This window comes from Labrus bergylta, chromosome 13 (assembly GCF_963930695.1).
Source record: "Labrus bergylta chromosome 13, fLabBer1.1, whole genome shotgun sequence".
Lineage (NCBI taxonomy): Eukaryota > Metazoa > Chordata > Actinopteri > Labriformes > Labridae > Labrus > Labrus bergylta.
In genome coordinates this window covers 11,501,281-11,519,152 of record NC_089207.1, presented here as the reverse complement: position 1 = coordinate 11,519,152, position 17,872 = coordinate 11,501,281, and the positions used below count along the sequence as shown (strand labels likewise).

The 17,872-nt window shown below is 44.5% G+C and overlaps 1 protein-coding gene across 19 annotated transcripts in view; it reads left to right on the top strand.

Moving 5' to 3' along the window:
• The window catches only part of caska (calcium/calmodulin-dependent serine protein kinase a), a 112,620-nt gene that overhangs the window by 39,639 nt on the left and 55,109 nt on the right, over positions 1–17,872 (top strand). For all 19 annotated transcript variants that reach the window (XM_065962245.1, XM_065962234.1, XM_065962238.1 and 16 more), the window contains exons 2-5: positions 1,401–1,513; positions 10,163–10,268; positions 13,549–13,626; positions 13,746–13,818. In XM_065962245.1, coding sequence (XP_065818317.1) covers positions 1,401–1,513; positions 10,163–10,268; positions 13,549–13,626; positions 13,746–13,818 — 370 coding nt within the window. The remainder of the gene's footprint in view (positions 1–1,400; positions 1,514–10,162; positions 10,269–13,548; positions 13,627–13,745; positions 13,819–17,872) is intronic.

Sequence of the window (17,872 nt, the reverse complement as noted above, 5' to 3'; positions counted from 1 at the left end):
CCAGATATGAAACAATTCCAATGCAACCAGCAATCTTTAGTCATATTTGCTCAATCTTATGCTGCATTTTGCTGCTGGTGCTGCATGCAGGCGATGTGTGACGTCCATGTACTGCTCCTGTCTGGAGAAAACGAGACATAAGTCGTCAGTCCTCTGAGGTTTCATGTGCTGTTACAGTAATTTATGAATCCTCCCTCCTCCCCCCCTCTCGCTCTGGGTGTCTGTGCATCATCAGAAAATGTGACCCTCTCTGCTGCAGAGCTTTGGAGCTGCTGTGTTGGTGACAAACGGTATGATGACATCATGGTGTTTACCCGGGTTACAGTGTTTCTTTGTTGTCCTGAAAAATGTGTAATGATGCAGCTCTTTGCACATGTCGACGAAAGGTTAAAACAGGAACTGAAAAGCAATCGATTCTCGTTTTCAAGTCCCAAAAAGTTCAATTTTTCACTACAACAGAAACGTAGATAAGATTAGATCAGTGAGCGTCTGTGTCTAAATACACCATGCAAAATCTCACTATATTATTCTGTATAGATTTTTCCCACACCTCTAATTCATCCTGAAGATGCACTGCTTTATTTTCCTGCTGCAGCTGCCCTCCCTCCTCCCTCCTCCCTCCTCCCTCCTACATCACACACTCAGCCTCTCTCCTCCACAGGTGTGTGTACAGGTTCAGGGAAAGCCTGTTACCCTGCAGAGAGTGATTCGTGTTTAAGGTGGAATCATCCTCCTGCTGTGTCTCTGCAGCTCTGACCCCGCTCGCTCGTTAACTCAAACCCTCAAGAGTGCAGACCTCCCATTTATCCCGTTAACCCAACGAGACGATACACTGGCTCGGGGGGGGGGGGGGGGGGGGGGACTTAATTTGTGAACTCTACAGACCTCGACTATGAGACGCTGAGTGCAGGAAGGCCTCTCTGTAGGAGACTGAACACTGCTGCAGACAGGAGACGAGACTCACACACACCCTGACTGTGTGTGCTCGGTTCTGGTCTTTGCATTTTCACTCTGCTGTATTCATTAGTGAGAGGAGGAGTGGGCGAGGGTTGTTCTTGGCTTGTACATTTCTGCAGTTATATCATGGTGTGGAAATTACAGTTCAATATTTCATCTTTGTACCTGAAGTCTCTACAGAGTTAGGGTTATTCATAATAAGGGGCGTGGCTTATCTAACTGACAGGTGGGCGTGTTGAAGGAGGCTCAGCGCCGCCTCTTTTTCTTTCTTCCCGGTTGACCGAAACTTAGTTGGAGTCAATATATTGAGCGCCTTCTCTGCGTTTCAGAAGCCAATGGGTGACATCACTAAAAGCCTACGTCCATGTTTTTTTTTTTTTTCTTTTTTTTTTTTACACTCTATGGTTATTTTCTTGTTAACACTGTGTTGTTTTGTCGTGCAGGGGTCCGTTCAGCGTGGTCAGGAGATGCATCAACAGAGAGACGGGGCAGCAGTTTGCTGTCAAGATCGTGGACGTGGCTCAGTTCACGTCCAGTCCAGGACTCAGCACAGAGGGTAAGACTACGCTCACTCCGGTGTGTGTGTGTGTGTGTGTGTGTGTGGCTGTGTGTTTTACTGCTGTGTATAATTGAACTGAATATAATTGCTTTTCTCACTCTGTTGAACACTTTAATATGTTGAAGCGTTGCAGAGGTCACACACTCGTTCTTCTTTTTGTGTGAACGTCAACGTCGGACTTCTTCTCTTTCTGTCGGTCTGTCACTATAATAAAGTTTATTCATGTTCGCAGACAAAGGTCACAAAGTGCTTTACATCAGCAAAAAACAACAACAGCATACATACAATAAAATAATTAAAAAGAAAAGATGAGTATGTCATGGACGACATTATAAAATCCTGCTATAACCAGGACCAATGATTGGCGCAATAAAACATAGATGAGTAGGTACACTGGGTGGACCTGATTACCCACAGGCCTGTCTAAACATTTAAGTTTAATTGTTTTTTAAAACATTCAACATAGTCTGGAAGACGTAGCGAGACGGGTAGAGACTATCACACCTGAGACTATCACACCTGAGACTATCACACCTGAGAGCTCACCTGTTTAATCACACACAGGGAACCTTCAGAGGAATTACTGAGGGAGGAAGAACACTATCCGCTCACTGCTCAAAGACTTTAGGATCCGTTCTTAAAAAAAAAAAAAACGATTTGAATGTACGATGCTCGACTCCAACGTGTTCTCCTCTGTGTTGGATGACAGCTCATTTTTATTACATAAACACGGGACAATAAATCAACAGAAATTTAGTGACAAAGAAAACGGGGACGGAAAAGTCGGTCAAAAACTGTCTCACCAAGTGTAGCTCACATTTCAAACATTTTCCCTCCTCGCACACCTGCCCGCCTCAGCCTATCAAGACGGTGCCTCCCCAGCCATTGGCCGTACGACCAGGCAGGAAGGCCCGCCCCCCTCGCTACAGTAGCCTTACAGCCCTGCAATGCAACCTATCAGGGATGGTGTTGTCTTAACAATTGTCTTTTTTGTGATGTGATTTTGTCTCTTTGATGTCGTTTAGTTACTTTTGCTGCCTTTTCATGAGTCACTCACTGTGTGTCTATTTTAGTTTTTTTTTGGAATAATTATCTGTCATTTATTTGTAGTTTTGTGTCTCTTTGCACTCCTTTTGTGTGTTTCAGCATTTAGTTTCTATTCCATTTTGGTCTTCTGACACAAACGCTGACGGTCCTCTCTCACTTTATATTCTCTGAACCTTTGTGTGTGAATTGATTTCTAATATTTAAGAAGTTGTTCATACTTTTTCTTTGTGGTCGTTAAGAAGCAGATGGTGCACCGCCGCTCTCCTGAGCTTTAATTATGAATGAAGTTATTACTGAAACCTTTATAGACAGTTCAGGACGTTTAAGAAGAGCTGGGAAAAAAAACAAACAGGAAGTCATGAGAAATCCACTCCTGAACTTCTTTGCCTTTTGAGTTACGATGCAGACTTTAATGACACAGCTGCTGGAGTGTTATTTATTCAGACGAAGTGTGCGGAGTCGATCCTATCGTAGATCTTATCGTTAATCTCTGTCTGTCTGAAGGAGGAGAGGAGGGAGGGATGGAGAGAACAAGAGAGGAGGAGAGATTGAAAGAAAGATATTTGGATGATAACAGAGGGGGGGGGGGGGGAGGAGGAGGAGACAGACTCTATTAGAGACGTCTGCAGAGAAACAGAACTGGCTTTATGAGAAAAGAGAACGAGGTCAGTCTGCTGTGAGGTTTATTACAGTCCATACATCCAGCTGCTGTGCATCCAAACAACCAATGAATACGCTCAAAGCACAGAGGCTGCTGTGTGGAGGGACATAAAAATATATAAAACAGAACAGGAGCAGTGTGCAGCCGTTAAAGAATGGAGAGAGGTCAGAACACAGAAAGGTTTCAAGGTTTCCACATACGCATCGACTCTGGGGAGGAGGGAGCTCTTTTCAGTGATTTGAATTTAGGCTGCAGTACTCTAGGCTACGCTAGGTGTCAGAGTTACATATTGCTCCTTTAAATCTTTAGTTTTAATGCTCAGCTAGGCTAAACACACCACATCGACCAGCTCTTCTCTTAAAGCATCACCACCATTCAGAGAAAACTCCTGAAATTAAAGGAGCTGCGTGTGTGAACGCAAACAGCGGAATTTTTCACTCGGACTTCACCCGGAGTTTCTCCTGCCAGACCCCGAGGGTTTTTTTCTGCAGCAAGTCCGAGTGGGCTGATGAGATAACCCCCCCCCCCCCACACACACACACACACACACACACACACACACACACACACACACCCAACCTCCCGTCTGACAGGGATAGCCTCCCGCTGTGAGGAGCGTATGTGAACAGTCAGGTTAAATCAGTCCGGTGTTCACCATCTTGATTTCCTCTCTGCACTATACAGACACGTTGTGCAGTGACTCCTGATTGAAACCTCTGTGTCTTTAAAGCGGTGTTAGTCCCCCCCCCCCCCCCCCCCCCCCCCTTCTCAGAGACCGAACGCTGTTTGACGGATCACAGCAGACTCTCAAATCAAAGTTTTTCATTGTAGCTCAGGTACCTTTTTGTCTTCATCACCTGCATTCACATCCTCATTTGTACTGTTGTTATGTGGTCAGCCCCTCCCCCCTGTCATTCCAATCACACCCCTCCTCTGCAGAAATCCATCACCCCCACCCCACAGAGGGCAACCGGCTGTTCTCGCTGTTGATTTGTTTTTATTTTCCCCTCCTTCATGTCGCCGGTAGAAAGCAGAGCAGTTTCACTTGACTGGGCAGCACAGTAATCAAACACACACACACACACACACACACACACACACACACACACACACACACACACACACACACACACACACACACACACACACAAAGAAGGCGCTCAGACCAAAGGAAGTGGGTCAAATGGTTCGTGTCTTGGCAGTGGATTGGCCAGTCGGGACCTCTCTCTCTCACACACACACACACACACACACACACACACACACACACACACACCAGCCTGTTCCTCTGCAGCATGTCCGGAGGTCCATCTGACGAATAGGTCAGCCCTCTGAGGGGAGGAGAGAGAAAAGCTCGCCAGTGAAACGAGCAGAATTCATCTTGTGCTGTTGCCTCCTCTGCCTCCTTCACTTCCTTGTTTCCTTTCCTTTTTCATCACCTCGTTTTTTTTTTTGTTGGTGTTTTTAGTTGTTGCCATCTTGTTTTTTGAAGCTATAAATGACAATGTTTTGACAAAATAGTTGATATGAATTGTGAAGTCTCTTTCCTCTACCTGACCTTTTCAGTCCCCAGGTAACCCGCTCTAACTCCTTCCCTGCTTTCTGGTCTGTTTGACTCTAAATGGGAATAATTGGACATCATGCTTGAGGACATGATTCAGGCCGTAAACTTGTTAGAAAAATGTTTACTGAGTGACTAAATCCTCTGTGAAGTAAGCCCATCTTATCACAGCATCTATTCAATCAGACTTCTTGTTCGCCCCCTGCTGGACAACAAAAAATAATGCATGTTTAAGGCGCTAAAGTTTTAAAAGCAGAGCCTCCGTCCTCTTCTTACAAACAGTCAGCGGTTCCTGTTAGATTGTTGTGACATTTTGCCCCGGCTGTGTGTGAAATCGCTCTCAGACACACTCACACGGAGACACACACCTGCAGCTCTGTGTGGAGTAGCTGTCATAGCACAACCTCCCTCCTCTGCAGGCCTCGACTCCCAGCAGGAGAAAAATAAAACACTGTGGAGATCACATCTGTTTATCTCCTCTTTGCTCCTCTCTCTCTGTTTTCTTCCTTTATGTCTTCCTTTGGCATTTTACTTTTTCTGCACTAGTTTGTCTCTGACTTTCTTCCTCTTGTTTCCTCCTTCTTCTGCAATTTCAATTGCAGATTCATTTTTAAAATGATGCCACATTGTTTTATGATCGAAAATATCCAGGGGTCAGCATTTCAGAAATGTAATTTAGGACAAGAAGACAAGCTTTAAAAGTGATCAGTAACATCTTAAAATCTAGTCTAAAAAGGACAGCGAGCCAGAGGAGGGAATCGAGGACAGGAGGGATGTGAGGTCGTCTGTTAAAACCAGCGAGAGGCCGAGCTGCTGCGGTCTGGACCGGTATGAGGCGTTAGCTTTATCTGCTCAGTGTGATTTTATTTTCTCTTCTTTGCTGCTACGTCCGTTTCCAGTGAGGGTTTGAATTGTCTCTGAATTGTATTTACTCCTAAACTCACCTGAGCGCTGTCATTGGCTGGAGGAAACACACCAGCTCCCCCGCCCAGAAACATCCCGAGTCAACAACAACAAACCAGAACAGTAAAATCCAGTCAGAGGACGGAGTCTCTGCAGACACACTCACCACACCAGAAGCGAGGATTACAAAAAAGCTACTGACTCAGAAAGGTGCTCTGAGCTGACTCTTAAATATCTGTATCAGGGTATGAGTGAAAACATTTTCAAAGGATCAGACGATGAAGATCAAACTCCAAACCCGTTCTCTCACTTCAGCCTGTCATATCATCAGGATGTCTTCATCTGAGAATGATCTGCTGATACAGCATCATGTCACTGAGTCACATTATTCTCCCCGTTAATCTCCCCTCATTTCACATCAATCACTTTAACTTCAAGTTGATTCAGAGTTTGGAAACAAGACGTCAGATTAAGAAGCAGAGACGAGATACTCAAAACACTCCTGACAGGCTCGATCATATTTCATATTTTCCCTCACTGATAGTCTCTGTACTTGAAGTTAATGTAATAGAGAGAGCATGTCGGAGCGTGCGTTATTGTAATGGCTGTAGTTGTTAAATTAAATGGATATGTCCAGGTCCGCACCTCGGGGAGAAGCTGTCATTTCCCACTCTGCATTTATTAGCTTATATTGTCTTCTGTCAGGATAAATGGAAGAGCAGAGCTGGATGGATTTAAATACAGGCTGTTTCTCCGTTCAGAAAGTTGTGAGCAGAGTTGAGTAATGTGTTACTGTCACCCTACAAGCGAGAAGGTTCCTGGTTTGAATCCCTGTCTGACAGGAGCCTCTCTGTGTGGAGTTTGCATGTTCTCCCCGTGCATGTGTGGGTTCTCTCCGGGTACTCCGGCTTCCTCCCACAGTCCAAAGACATGCTTGTTAGGTTAACTGCTGACTCTACATTGTGAATGTGCGTTTGTCTCTATATGTCATCCCTGTGATTGGCTGGTAACCAGTCCAGGGGCCTCTCGCCCAATGACATCCCAACCTCCTGAATCAGCCGACATAAGTCTTTATCTGCAAAATGCACGTTTACCTAAAAATATGCGAGAGATGAAATTAGACTTTTTATCACACAGTAACACTTCTATAGTTTTGTACTTTTTAAAGAAGTGCGTGTGCAGAGATTGAAAGTGTTGCAGCTCGTCCTGCAGTGTTATCTCTTCTCTCTTCCCCCATCATTTTTTTGTGATTAATTCTCTGCTGCTTACACACTGACTGCAGGATCACACACACACACACTCCACTGTAAGCTAACCTGAAAGCACTTATAAGCAGCCTCCTCTGCAGCTGTTTCTAGAAACTGAATGAAACCTTCTCTGCTCATTTTTTGAGTTCACTTTCTGAAGCGTCCTCTCATTATCCTGCAGCCGTTAATGGTGACGGACTCATCGAGAAGTAAACTTGCCACATGACATTAAACGCAGCAGCCTGCAATACCCCCCCCCCCCCCCCCCCCCCCCCCCCCCCCCCGAAGGTGGCCACTTATCCGGCTTTAGCAGCATTAGCATCATGTTGGCGCTAGCCCCTCGCCTTGTGCCTCTCCTCAGAGGATTAGCTTAATGTTAGCGCAGAGCTCGCAGCAGAACAGGGGGGCTTCAGCTGTGGAGCTTAATTAAATGTCAGTGCATCCATAAAGGAACAATGCACCAACTTTTAGTGAATGTGTGTGAGATTGCATGCTAACACTCTCACATCTGTGCGGAAAATCATGCATACACTCTCATACAGCTCCAGCAGCTGCAGCTTTTTTTTTTTTTAATCAATCTTGAATATTCATCTTCTGAATATCGAGCATGTCTACGTTGGCTCAGAAGAGTGAGAGAGAGAGAGAGAGAGAGAGAGAGAGAGATATTTAACGTTAATGCAGTTGAGTGTGCTCAGTGAGGCGTTTTCAGCTGATTGAGAGGTGTGTTTCTGATGTTTCTGATTATACTCTGGATGAAGGTCTCAGAAAGCAGCAGGGCTCTTTGAAGTGAAGAATGAACGGATCAAAGGATGGAGACACTGAATGGAGGGATGAGAGACCGATGGATGTTTAGGTTTTCATCCTGAAAGAACGTCCTCGGTGTTGGTTTATGAAATCTGAACTTAAATATGAACGTTTATTTGCCAATTAAACGGGTCCGATTAGGTTTTTTTTTTATTGAAATGTGAAAATATTGGGCGCTGGTGGCCTAGTGGTTAGTGCGCACGCCCCGTGTTTGAATCCAACCTGTAGCTCCTTTCCTGCTTCATTCCCCTCTCTCTCTCTCTCTCCTTGATTTCTGATTCTATCCAATAAAGGCACAAAAAAATAAACTTAAAAAGCTGACAATAGCATACCAGCACAGGATGCAGCACACAGAAAACAGGTGCTCCCAGACGGTCCAGTGAGAGAACAAGCTGTTGGACTTCATTAAAGATATTGCAAAAAGGTAGATTTAAAGGTTTTATAACTCAGGAATTGATCCATTAAACCCTCGTTATGACAGTTTTTTTTTCATTTCCATCAGAGAAACAGTGACAGAGTAAAGGTTTCTGTCTGTGCACATGGGTCCTGTTACTCTCCTCATCTCGTCTGTTTTCATCCTCTCAAATCAAACTCCATGTAAAGTTTCTTGCGGCTGTGTGTCTCATGAGAGGGCGCGTTTTAGCTCGCTGTCTGTCAGCGCTCCCCGGCGTATCCTTCAAACAAACCAGCCTGCATTGTTCCTTTCAGCTTCACTAACCTCCCCCATTAACCCTCATCTTCTCCAGGAACCAATTAAAGAGCGGGATACTGCTTTCCAGGCAGCTGTGAGAGGAAAATAATGTAATGGGAGCTACGCAAACAAACAGCACTTGAACCAAAGAGAGCACAGACGGTGTTTTTAAATTTGCATACGAGACAGTCAGATGAGTCATCTTCACACTTTTTTTTCCAGGAGAGCGAGCCGTTTGCTGCGCTCTGCATTTCAGCATCTTAATCTGTGAGAGTCAGAGAGGAGCTGAAGAAACACCTGAAGGAGGAGATGGAGGAGGAGGAGGAGGACAGGTGGAGACTGGTAGACTACAGGGTTTATAAACCTGGAGGAAGTGAGTCAAAGGCGTGGCGTTAAACGTGCAGCACTCTCTCGGCTGAGTCTCTGTGACACCTGCGGAGTCGGCGTTTGTGTTTGTCAGCTTAATTAAAAAAAAGTCTGACGGGGTTCGTCAACCTGAGACAAATCTTAGACCTCATGAATAATGAAGTAGAGGTAAGGCAAGGTCGCTTAATAAATAAATAACAAGTTAAACACTGAGGGATTTTAAAGTGCCCTTCATAAGAAAAGGTCACATGGGTCTAAATGAGCCTGAAATCATACAGGGGCTGGCTTATGTTCAGTGTTAGTGCAGCTTTTTAACTGAAGCCGTTTTCACATCTACACTCCTGAAAATATCTAGATCATTTCAGTAGGACTGCTCGGGATATTCTACTGACCTGGCTGTTCACATATGCTCCTCACAGAGGGAGACTATCCCTGTCTCTGTGTGTCACACATACAGCTACTCCTGGAAATATCAGGAGTTTTCAGGAGTTTTCTGCAAGTGTGAAAGCTCTAACCATCAAGTACAAAACATAACCACTTTTAAAAATCCTTTTATGAGTCCATAAAGCTCTCAATGGTTCAGCTCCCTGAGGACATTTCTGACCTGCCCACAGACTACGACCCTGACCCGGAACCCTCAGGGTCATCAGGTGGAGGTCTTTTAGCTTTACCTAGGATCAGATCAAAGTCTGGAGAGGGGGTCTTCAGCTACTGTGGTTCCTCTAAAGCTCTATTCTCCCAGACATACTAAGAGGGGATGTGTGTGTGTGATCACGGGTGTGTTTATTGATGTTTGCTTTGTGGTGTGTATGATGTGATTGATTTGATTTCTGTGTCTGATACTCTTTGTGGTTGTATTTCTGTGTTTTTAACTTCAGTGTTAAATCACATCGAGCTGCCCTTTTGATGAAATGTTCTCTACAAATAACTTTGCTCTTGCTTGTTGATTAAGGTAATAACTGACCAATTAATCTAATTCAGGGCTCATCATCGCCCAATACGACTGTGTGCAGCCTTTTCCCCCTTTCCTTGCAAACAGTTAGCTTAGCTGTTCATTTGAAAAAGAAAAAAAAAAAAAGAGAGATGATGTTTGCAGAATAAATACCTCCCCTTCATTAATGATGCATGGATTATATCATGACTTACAATGCAGAAGAGTTCACCTGTGTCCTTACAGGTAAGCATACATCCTGTATGTCTAATATTAACCTCGATGCCCGCTTTCCTTCTCTCTCTCTCTCTCTCTCTCTCTCTCTCTCTCTCTCTCTCTCTCTCTCTCTCTCTCTCTCTCTCTCTCTCTCTCTCTCTCTCTCTCTCTCTCTCTCTCTCTCTCTCTCTCTCTCTCTCTCTCTCTCTCTGTTTTCAGACCTGAAGAGGGAGGCCAGTATCTGCCACATGCTGAAGCACCCGCACATCGTGGAGCTGCTGGAGACCTACAGCTCAGATGGGATGCTCTACATGGTGTTTGAATTGTAAGTCTGCACACGTGGAAACAATCCCACACACACACACACACACACCTCAGCTCACACCTGCACACCTCAGGCGGAGAGAGAGAGAGAGAGAGAGAGAGAGAGAGAGAGAGAGAGAGAGATGGTACCTGTGGTGTGAGGATGAGGAGGGGAGTGTCAGAAAGAGAGAGAGAGAGAGAGAGAGAGGAAGAGAGTCCTGCGGTGTTTTTTTTTTATATAATCGGCTCCGATATGAGAAAGCTTGTTAGCTGAGGGAGGAGGGGGAGGGGAGAGCGAAAGGGGAAGGATGGGGGAGACAGTGTGCATGTGGGGGTGGGGGTGGGAGGGGTGGGTGGGTGGGTGCAGAACTATATATATGAAGGGGTGGAGATGAGATTAAGATTTCACACTTGCTGCTACCTCCATCCTGCTTCAAAGCCGTCGTCTTCCTCCCAGCATGCTCTGTATCTCCATCTCTCCTCTCTCCCAGAACTAATTCCTTTATCGGTTAATTCTGTTATCGCTGAGCGGGCGAGAGCTCGCACACCGAAACCATACGGCTCTGTGCAGGAGAGAGAGAGGGAGAGAGAGAGAGAGAGGAAGGAAACTTTCAAGGAAATGAAGAGGAACTCCATTTAAAGGGGTTGTAATGGTTTAGGAGGCTATATGCTCAGGGATCTGTTTCATGCATGCTCTTATGTACATATTTAGGGAGAAAAGGGCTGCGCGTGATCAGGATCATTTCTCAATATTTATTATAATCAGTAAACATAAGAACATATTGATTTAACTTTGAGCCGTATCCCAAGAAAGATAAAAGACCAAAAGCATCCAGTGGGGTTTATTTATTAAAGTTTAGAACCAGCAGAGACCTGAAGAAACCAAATAACTGCAGTTCCCTGACTGTCCACTAGAGGGTGTCTCCTGCAGTGACTCAATCCCCATAGAGCCCCATGTTAAAAATGTCCAACTTTACAGCAGAAATAAACATGTTTACAGCCTGGTACAAAATCAGTTTGGGTCTCTAGAGTTCATTTCTCTCTTCATGACAACTGTACCACTCACCTGCTTACGTTATATGAAGGCTTAAAGTGATGTAGAATTAGGGGTGTGGCCTCTTTGAGTGTCAGGTGGGAGCTGATCAGCTAATTCCGTCATTAACCTTTAACCTCTGGGCCGCGTTTGTGCTGTTGGAGCCTTTTGGTAGATTTCTTCTTGGTAAATATCAGACTAATAATCTGTCTCCCTGTGAGCTTTATTTTACTAACAGCCCGTCCAACAATCTGAGCTCCACTTTTTACTCACACTGACAATCTGACGTTGTTTTACAACCTGCCCAAAGTGATTTGCGACAGTTAAACAAACGCAGGGCATCAGGAGGAGCTTCTGCTAACAACTTGGGTCGCCAGCTTTGACGGAAAACAGCTTCTGTACATTTGGCGCCAAGCTAACCACTTGGCCTCCAGCCGCTCGTTCATCACCTTTCTGCAGCTTAAACAACACTCTGATGTTGGGAGATGTTCTGCATCCAGCCTGTACTTAATGTTCAATATCATCGGTATCAGTGTGCATCCCTCTATCGCCCGGCCCTGCTCCGAGGCTTCAGGTACATTCCTTTGCATCCTTTTTTGAAAGCAGAAATTAAGTAAACATGTTGGATAAATGCACACAGCTCCAACGTGTCTCTCCCTCCCTGTTAATAATGTGAAAGAAGCTGGGAGAATATGGCCGAGTCCGACATCACAGGCCGCTTTAATTGGTGCAGAGGCTTAGTGAAAATAAAGAGCAGGTTTCTGTAATTGGGCGCAGAACGAGAGCGAGGCTATTATGAGAGAAGAAGAGAATCTGCTGCAGCTAAAAGACTCACTCACAATTAAGTGTGTGTGTGTGTGTGTGTGTGTGTGCGTGTGCGTTTGTGTATGTACTGTCTTTCAGTCCAGCATCACGTGTGGAAGTAAACAGGATGTTTTTCAGCTGTTTTTTTTTGTTTTTAACAGAGATGAGAAGCTGCCTTTTGTCTTAACTGTTAATTACTCTGCAGGGATTACATAAATGAAACAGCTTTAAACTTTAAATGAAAACACGAGATTCTCCTCCTGAACACTCGGTTACTAACGTGGAGCTCTTTGAACCATTTGCAGAACGTGCTCTTCCCACTGAAAAGAGACCTTGAGATAGCTCCGACACTTCATTAAATTATCTCTTGTTTCAGACTCGTTGTCTACACTCACATTGCAGAGTCATGGCACAGCGGAGCTTCACAAACACACAGACAGACACACACACACACACACACACACACACACACACACAGCACTGCGCTCGCCCGATAAATAATCTGCACATTCACATTTGATGATTTGTCATCCTGCAGCTGTGATTTTAGTTTCAAGTGTGTTTACCTTCTTATTTAGTTTTCCCTGAGTGTGTGAAGCATGACGATCTGCTGATTTGTTTCAATTGGTCATGCAGTAACTCCTCCCCTTTTATGCAAACAGTCATAGAAACTCTGGGTTGATTTATCGACTTGATAACCAGCTTTGTGTGACCGCTTAGTGAGATCTCTGATTTCAGCCCCAAGCTACCCTTGGGTATGTTTAACATCAGTGATGGCCCTGATGGTCACAATTGCTCAGAGAAAATTAGATAGAGCACTGTCCAAAATGTTGTCGACATATTTGTGTGAAGATTTTTGTGCCTTCATTGGAGAGAGAGGACAGTGGGTAGAGTGGGGAATGACATGACATGTGGGAAAGGAGCCAGAGGTCAGATTTGAACCCAGACCACCCACTTGGAGATCTTCGTCCACTGGCTCGTACTCGTGCGATTTAGACAGTGTGCAGGAGTTTACAAAAAGAAGAAATGACCCGATACTGGGTGTCTGGGACTTGTTGTTTTGTTGCCGGGTTATTTAAACAGGGTTCAATATAGTCTGATTTATCAAAGTTTAAAATTCTGGTATCGTGACAACAACTTATTTAATCACCAAAAAAACGAAACCGAAAAAAGTTGTAACTTCTCCCTGCCCTCATGAAGATCTCGACAGGACATTTTCAAGCATCGAACCAGCCTCAGATTTGTCAGTTGAGGTGATGCAGCTGTTTCAATCTGGACCCCGCAGAGACGAGACTTAATTACGGCGTCACCTCAGCTGACCCGTGTGTGTCCGTTCAACCCACACAACCAATCACAGAGAGACACACACCTGAAGTCTTAATAAGGGTGACCTTTCTGAGCCAGACACCTGCCCTGACCTTTACCGCACACTCATCCTCTCTCTCTCTCTCGCTCTCTCTCTCAGTATGGACGGAGCTGACCTGTGTTTTGAGATCGTGAAGCGTGCAGATGCTGGTTTCGTCTACAGTGAAGCGGTGGCCAGGTGAGATATTTATGCATTCAAATCTAACGGTTAATTTCTCTTCTTTAGCAGCCATTGTTAAGATAAAAAAAAACGTTTCTGTGATATAAACACAATTCTTTGTTCTTTTTTTCCTTTAGTCATTACATGAGACAGATCCTCGAGGCTCTGCGCTATTGCCATGACAACAACGTCATCCACAGAGATGTCAAGGTATTTCTATATCACTGTTATCTCAGTTTTTCTTTTTTGTTTTTTTTTGTAAACAAACTTACTTCTGTTTTCTCGGCAAGTACAAGTTATTTAGGCCGGAGTCAAAGCTGTCACTCATACTCTCATGACTGTGTCTCAGCCCGCTTTCAAGAACGTTTTCATTGACTCTAAAACAAAGTGATGTATGCTGAATTTTTAGTTTCTGAAAACTGAGCGGCTCGGTCTTTCTCGCTCCATGTCCTATTGTTTACGGTGAGAAGGCAGACTCAGAGGGCAGAACAAACACCTAGCTGTGGGAGTGTCACCCACCTGGGGGAGGGGTTACTGCCCTTTGTGATGTCATGAAGGGGAAATCTCCAAACGGCCTGTTTGAGCACACATTTTCTGAAAAGTGGAGCAGGCAAAAGACATAGAGGATTGACTTTTCTCATCATTGGGGGGTTTGTAGACAGACTAGAGACACATATTAGTGTTAGAGGAACATCAAGAAGTGATAATATGTGACCTTTAAAGGATGATTAATGCAACATTAATCTTTTAAATATTGTATTTAGAATGTCTGCAGCACATGTTGGCTTCACAAAGAGGAGTTCAGTCGGCTTTGATGTACTTCAAAACGTCTGAAATCTGCTTACAAGCACTTTGGCTTGTGCACAAAGTTTCATCTCTGGCGCTGCACAAAGGAAATCCTCAAGTTAATTTCTGATAGCCTCGTCCTCACGTTTGACAATCGTCCGATATCCAATTAACATGCAGATCATTCAGCTCTGGCTGTGGGCTGCTTTCTCTTTTATTCCCCCGTTAATGATTACAGTAACAGTGTGTGGAGAGAGAGTTTGGACTCGGGGTCACTTCCTCTAATCGTCTATCATGTTGCTGATCGCTGAAAAAATCAGGAGACAACTTCTTCAAAAAGATCCAGGGCTCCTCTCTGACGTAATAACACACATTGTATTCAGGTTTCATCCGAGCTGAGGTCGAGTTTGAAGACTTGATCAAATATTTATTACACAGTCATCCCTCGTCTCGCACACACATGACCACTGCCGGATGTAATCGTCAAGATGAGAAATCCTAAATATCAGACATGTTTGAAATAAATCGGGGCGTCCCAGACGATTGAGGAGAAAATAAGACTTCTGGCGTCTCTTTTTGTCTCCTTTCTACTCATAAAAACAAGCAGCACCGGTTCCCTCTGCAGCCTCCCTGTTTGTGACTTTAATGTTTTGATGACGATGGTCACAGCTCTGATCCGCACCACTCGCCTTTATTTCTCTTTTATTACCGTCTCAAAGCTTTATGAAGCTCCTGCAGCATGTGGATTACCATCTCTCCCTCCTCACATTGTTCTCAGGTATTAGTCATCACAGTCTATACAGTCCTATCTGTATTCACTGAGTCCCTGCTGAATCACAGGCTCTGGCTCTTTGTCTGAATGTGGGAGAGATCCAGCTGCAGAGTTCAGACGGGCAGCAGGAGATTCAGTTTCCTCTCTGCAGACACAGTTTTTTTTTTTTCTTCTTCTCCTGGATATAAAAAACATTTTCTCTTTGATTTCTGCTGCAGCACGGACCTTGATTTCTGTGCTCCAATCGTCTGTTTCACATAACTCTGCAGCAAGGTCTCATTTCTCTCACATGCGCTGATTATTCCTCTCATTCTTTTCTCTGTCTCTCTCAACAACACATCGAAGCTCTTTGGCCAATATCAATCCTGCTCGGTCAGACAAACACAGATTCGTCCAACACTTCCTCAAATATAACCGATAATCCGATTCAACAAATCCTAAAACAACTTGTAAGGATTCAATCATCACCCACCTCCTGTAGTAGCAGGATTCATATTGGCTGCTGCAGGTTGACACATGCATATTCCTTTCTATCTCACATCTCATTATGCACGTTTCTCATATTACATAGCAAAAAATTAACTTATCACATATGCACTCCTGAAAATATCTAGAAAACTTGAGGATTACTGCCTCTAAAATCCTCCTGAGCTGCTAGTTCACACATGCACCTGACAAGGGGAGACGATCCCTGTCAGACGGGGGGAGGGGGTGAGAGGTCTCAGGAGGCAACACATGACGTCTGTATCCCTCCCGCAGACATTACATTAAAGTTTGAGCTTCATATGGAAGAATCACGTTTTGGAGCAGCCTCTGTTGTATCAGTTTCTCTGATAGTGATAATCGACGGAGGGAAATCTGAAATGTTGGAACTTTTTTTTTTTTTCTTCTTCTGAGATAATGAAACGGTGACAGCAGGACTTCTTACAGAGTCAGAGCCGAAATCTGAACATGTCAGCCTGTTCTCTCCCCGAGGGCGACGCGTTCGATCGAGTGAGCTCCGTGACAGAATGTCGATTAATAAAGTGACTGTGAAGATGTTTCTGTCACAGATTTCACTGTCTGTTTGTGTTTGTGTGTGTGTGTGTGTGTGTGTGTGTGTGTGTGTGTGTGTGTGTTGAAATGTTATCACTGTTGTTATTTCTTCATTTTATTAGTTTCTGTAACAGAGACTCATGCAGTGAGCATTGCTTCATATGTAAAATATAAAGTAGATGCCGTGCATACAGGTTTCTATCTCTGTCTTTCAGGATTAAAACAGAAGCTTTAGACTTTGTGATCCCTTATCAGACGTTTTTTTTTTTCACAAAAGTCCTGAAGCTTAACTCAGCCATCATCATCACGTCTGTGTTCATTCATATTGATTCCGCAGCAGCGTAATACTGTTGTCCCAATTTGGGGATTCACATTGCGTTTCGGGTGTTGTGGAGGCTCCACATACACGCCCCGTCTCGCCCCTGTCAGGCTTCTGTTTCTACCTCTGAAGACGTCACAGAGAGGGGTTCACTTCGCCCTCCCATTACGCCTCTGCAACATTCAGACTGAAGGGGAAACAGCGGTCTGAATGAGGCTTACTATTGGCAAAATACAATTTGTGCTTGTCTGACTGGGCTAACCTGAGGAAGCTGCAGGAGAAACGCGTCGTTCGCTTACATTTAAAGTGACAGTATTTACAGTGTGCCACGCCTCCTTGACAATCAGACTGAAGGCGACGCAGGGACGTAAAATATCGCGGCTTGAAACGGCGGTCTGAATTGGGCTAAGGAAATACAGAAATAGTGATATAAGCAAACACGCTAAAGAGGAACATTTCTTTCGCAGTTTGAAGGATTCAAATTGTTTTAGCATTAGAGAAAGACACTAAACTTCTGGATTATAAATATATGACACAAAACTGAACATTAGTCTTCTGTGCGTGCGTGCGTGCGTCTGACTTTGACTCACGATGATGTTCATGTCTATTATCACCATTTATCGGTGACTCTGTGACTCTAAGCTCTGCTGCAGCTTTTTCAGAAGCACTGAGTGAGATTTATGTCCTCTACAAGGTCACACACACACACACACACACACACACACACACACTGTGTAAACAGCAGAGCCATCCTTGGTGAATATGGAATCAGTCGTAGTGAGCCTCCTCTCTCCTGCATGAAAGTCACTGAATTCATTTGAATCATCGTGTCCATAAATCACTGAGATGTCTGAGTGTTTATCTCCATCCTCACCTCACCGCAAACCTCCACCAGCGTGTGTGTGTGAGTGAGTGAGTGTGTGTGTGTGTGTGTGTGTGCCTCTCAGTGCTGCAGAAGCACAGAATTAGTTTGTTAGTCTTGCAGGCTGGCTTGCACAGCTTGGAGCACAGGTTTACATTTTGAAGGTGAACTTTGTTTTCGGTTTGTGTTTGAGCTCGAGCGTTCTGTTTTTCAACTGTCTGATCTGAAAAACACATCCTGACTGACGGCGTGTCGAGCAACCTGAGGAATCCGTAAACACAGAAAAACTTGTGATGTAGACATGAATGATGGAGTGCAGACATATTTCTCACCTACCAACAGGTGTACCTCTTTCCTCTGCAGGTAAACCGAGGACAGATGGCTGTACCTCTGTGAATTTTAAAACTGAAAGTGTCTGCAGAAACTTTGCACAAACATCTGCGTTTCTACTTTCTAGTGACATCTATTTTTGTCATCTCAGAGAGGGAAC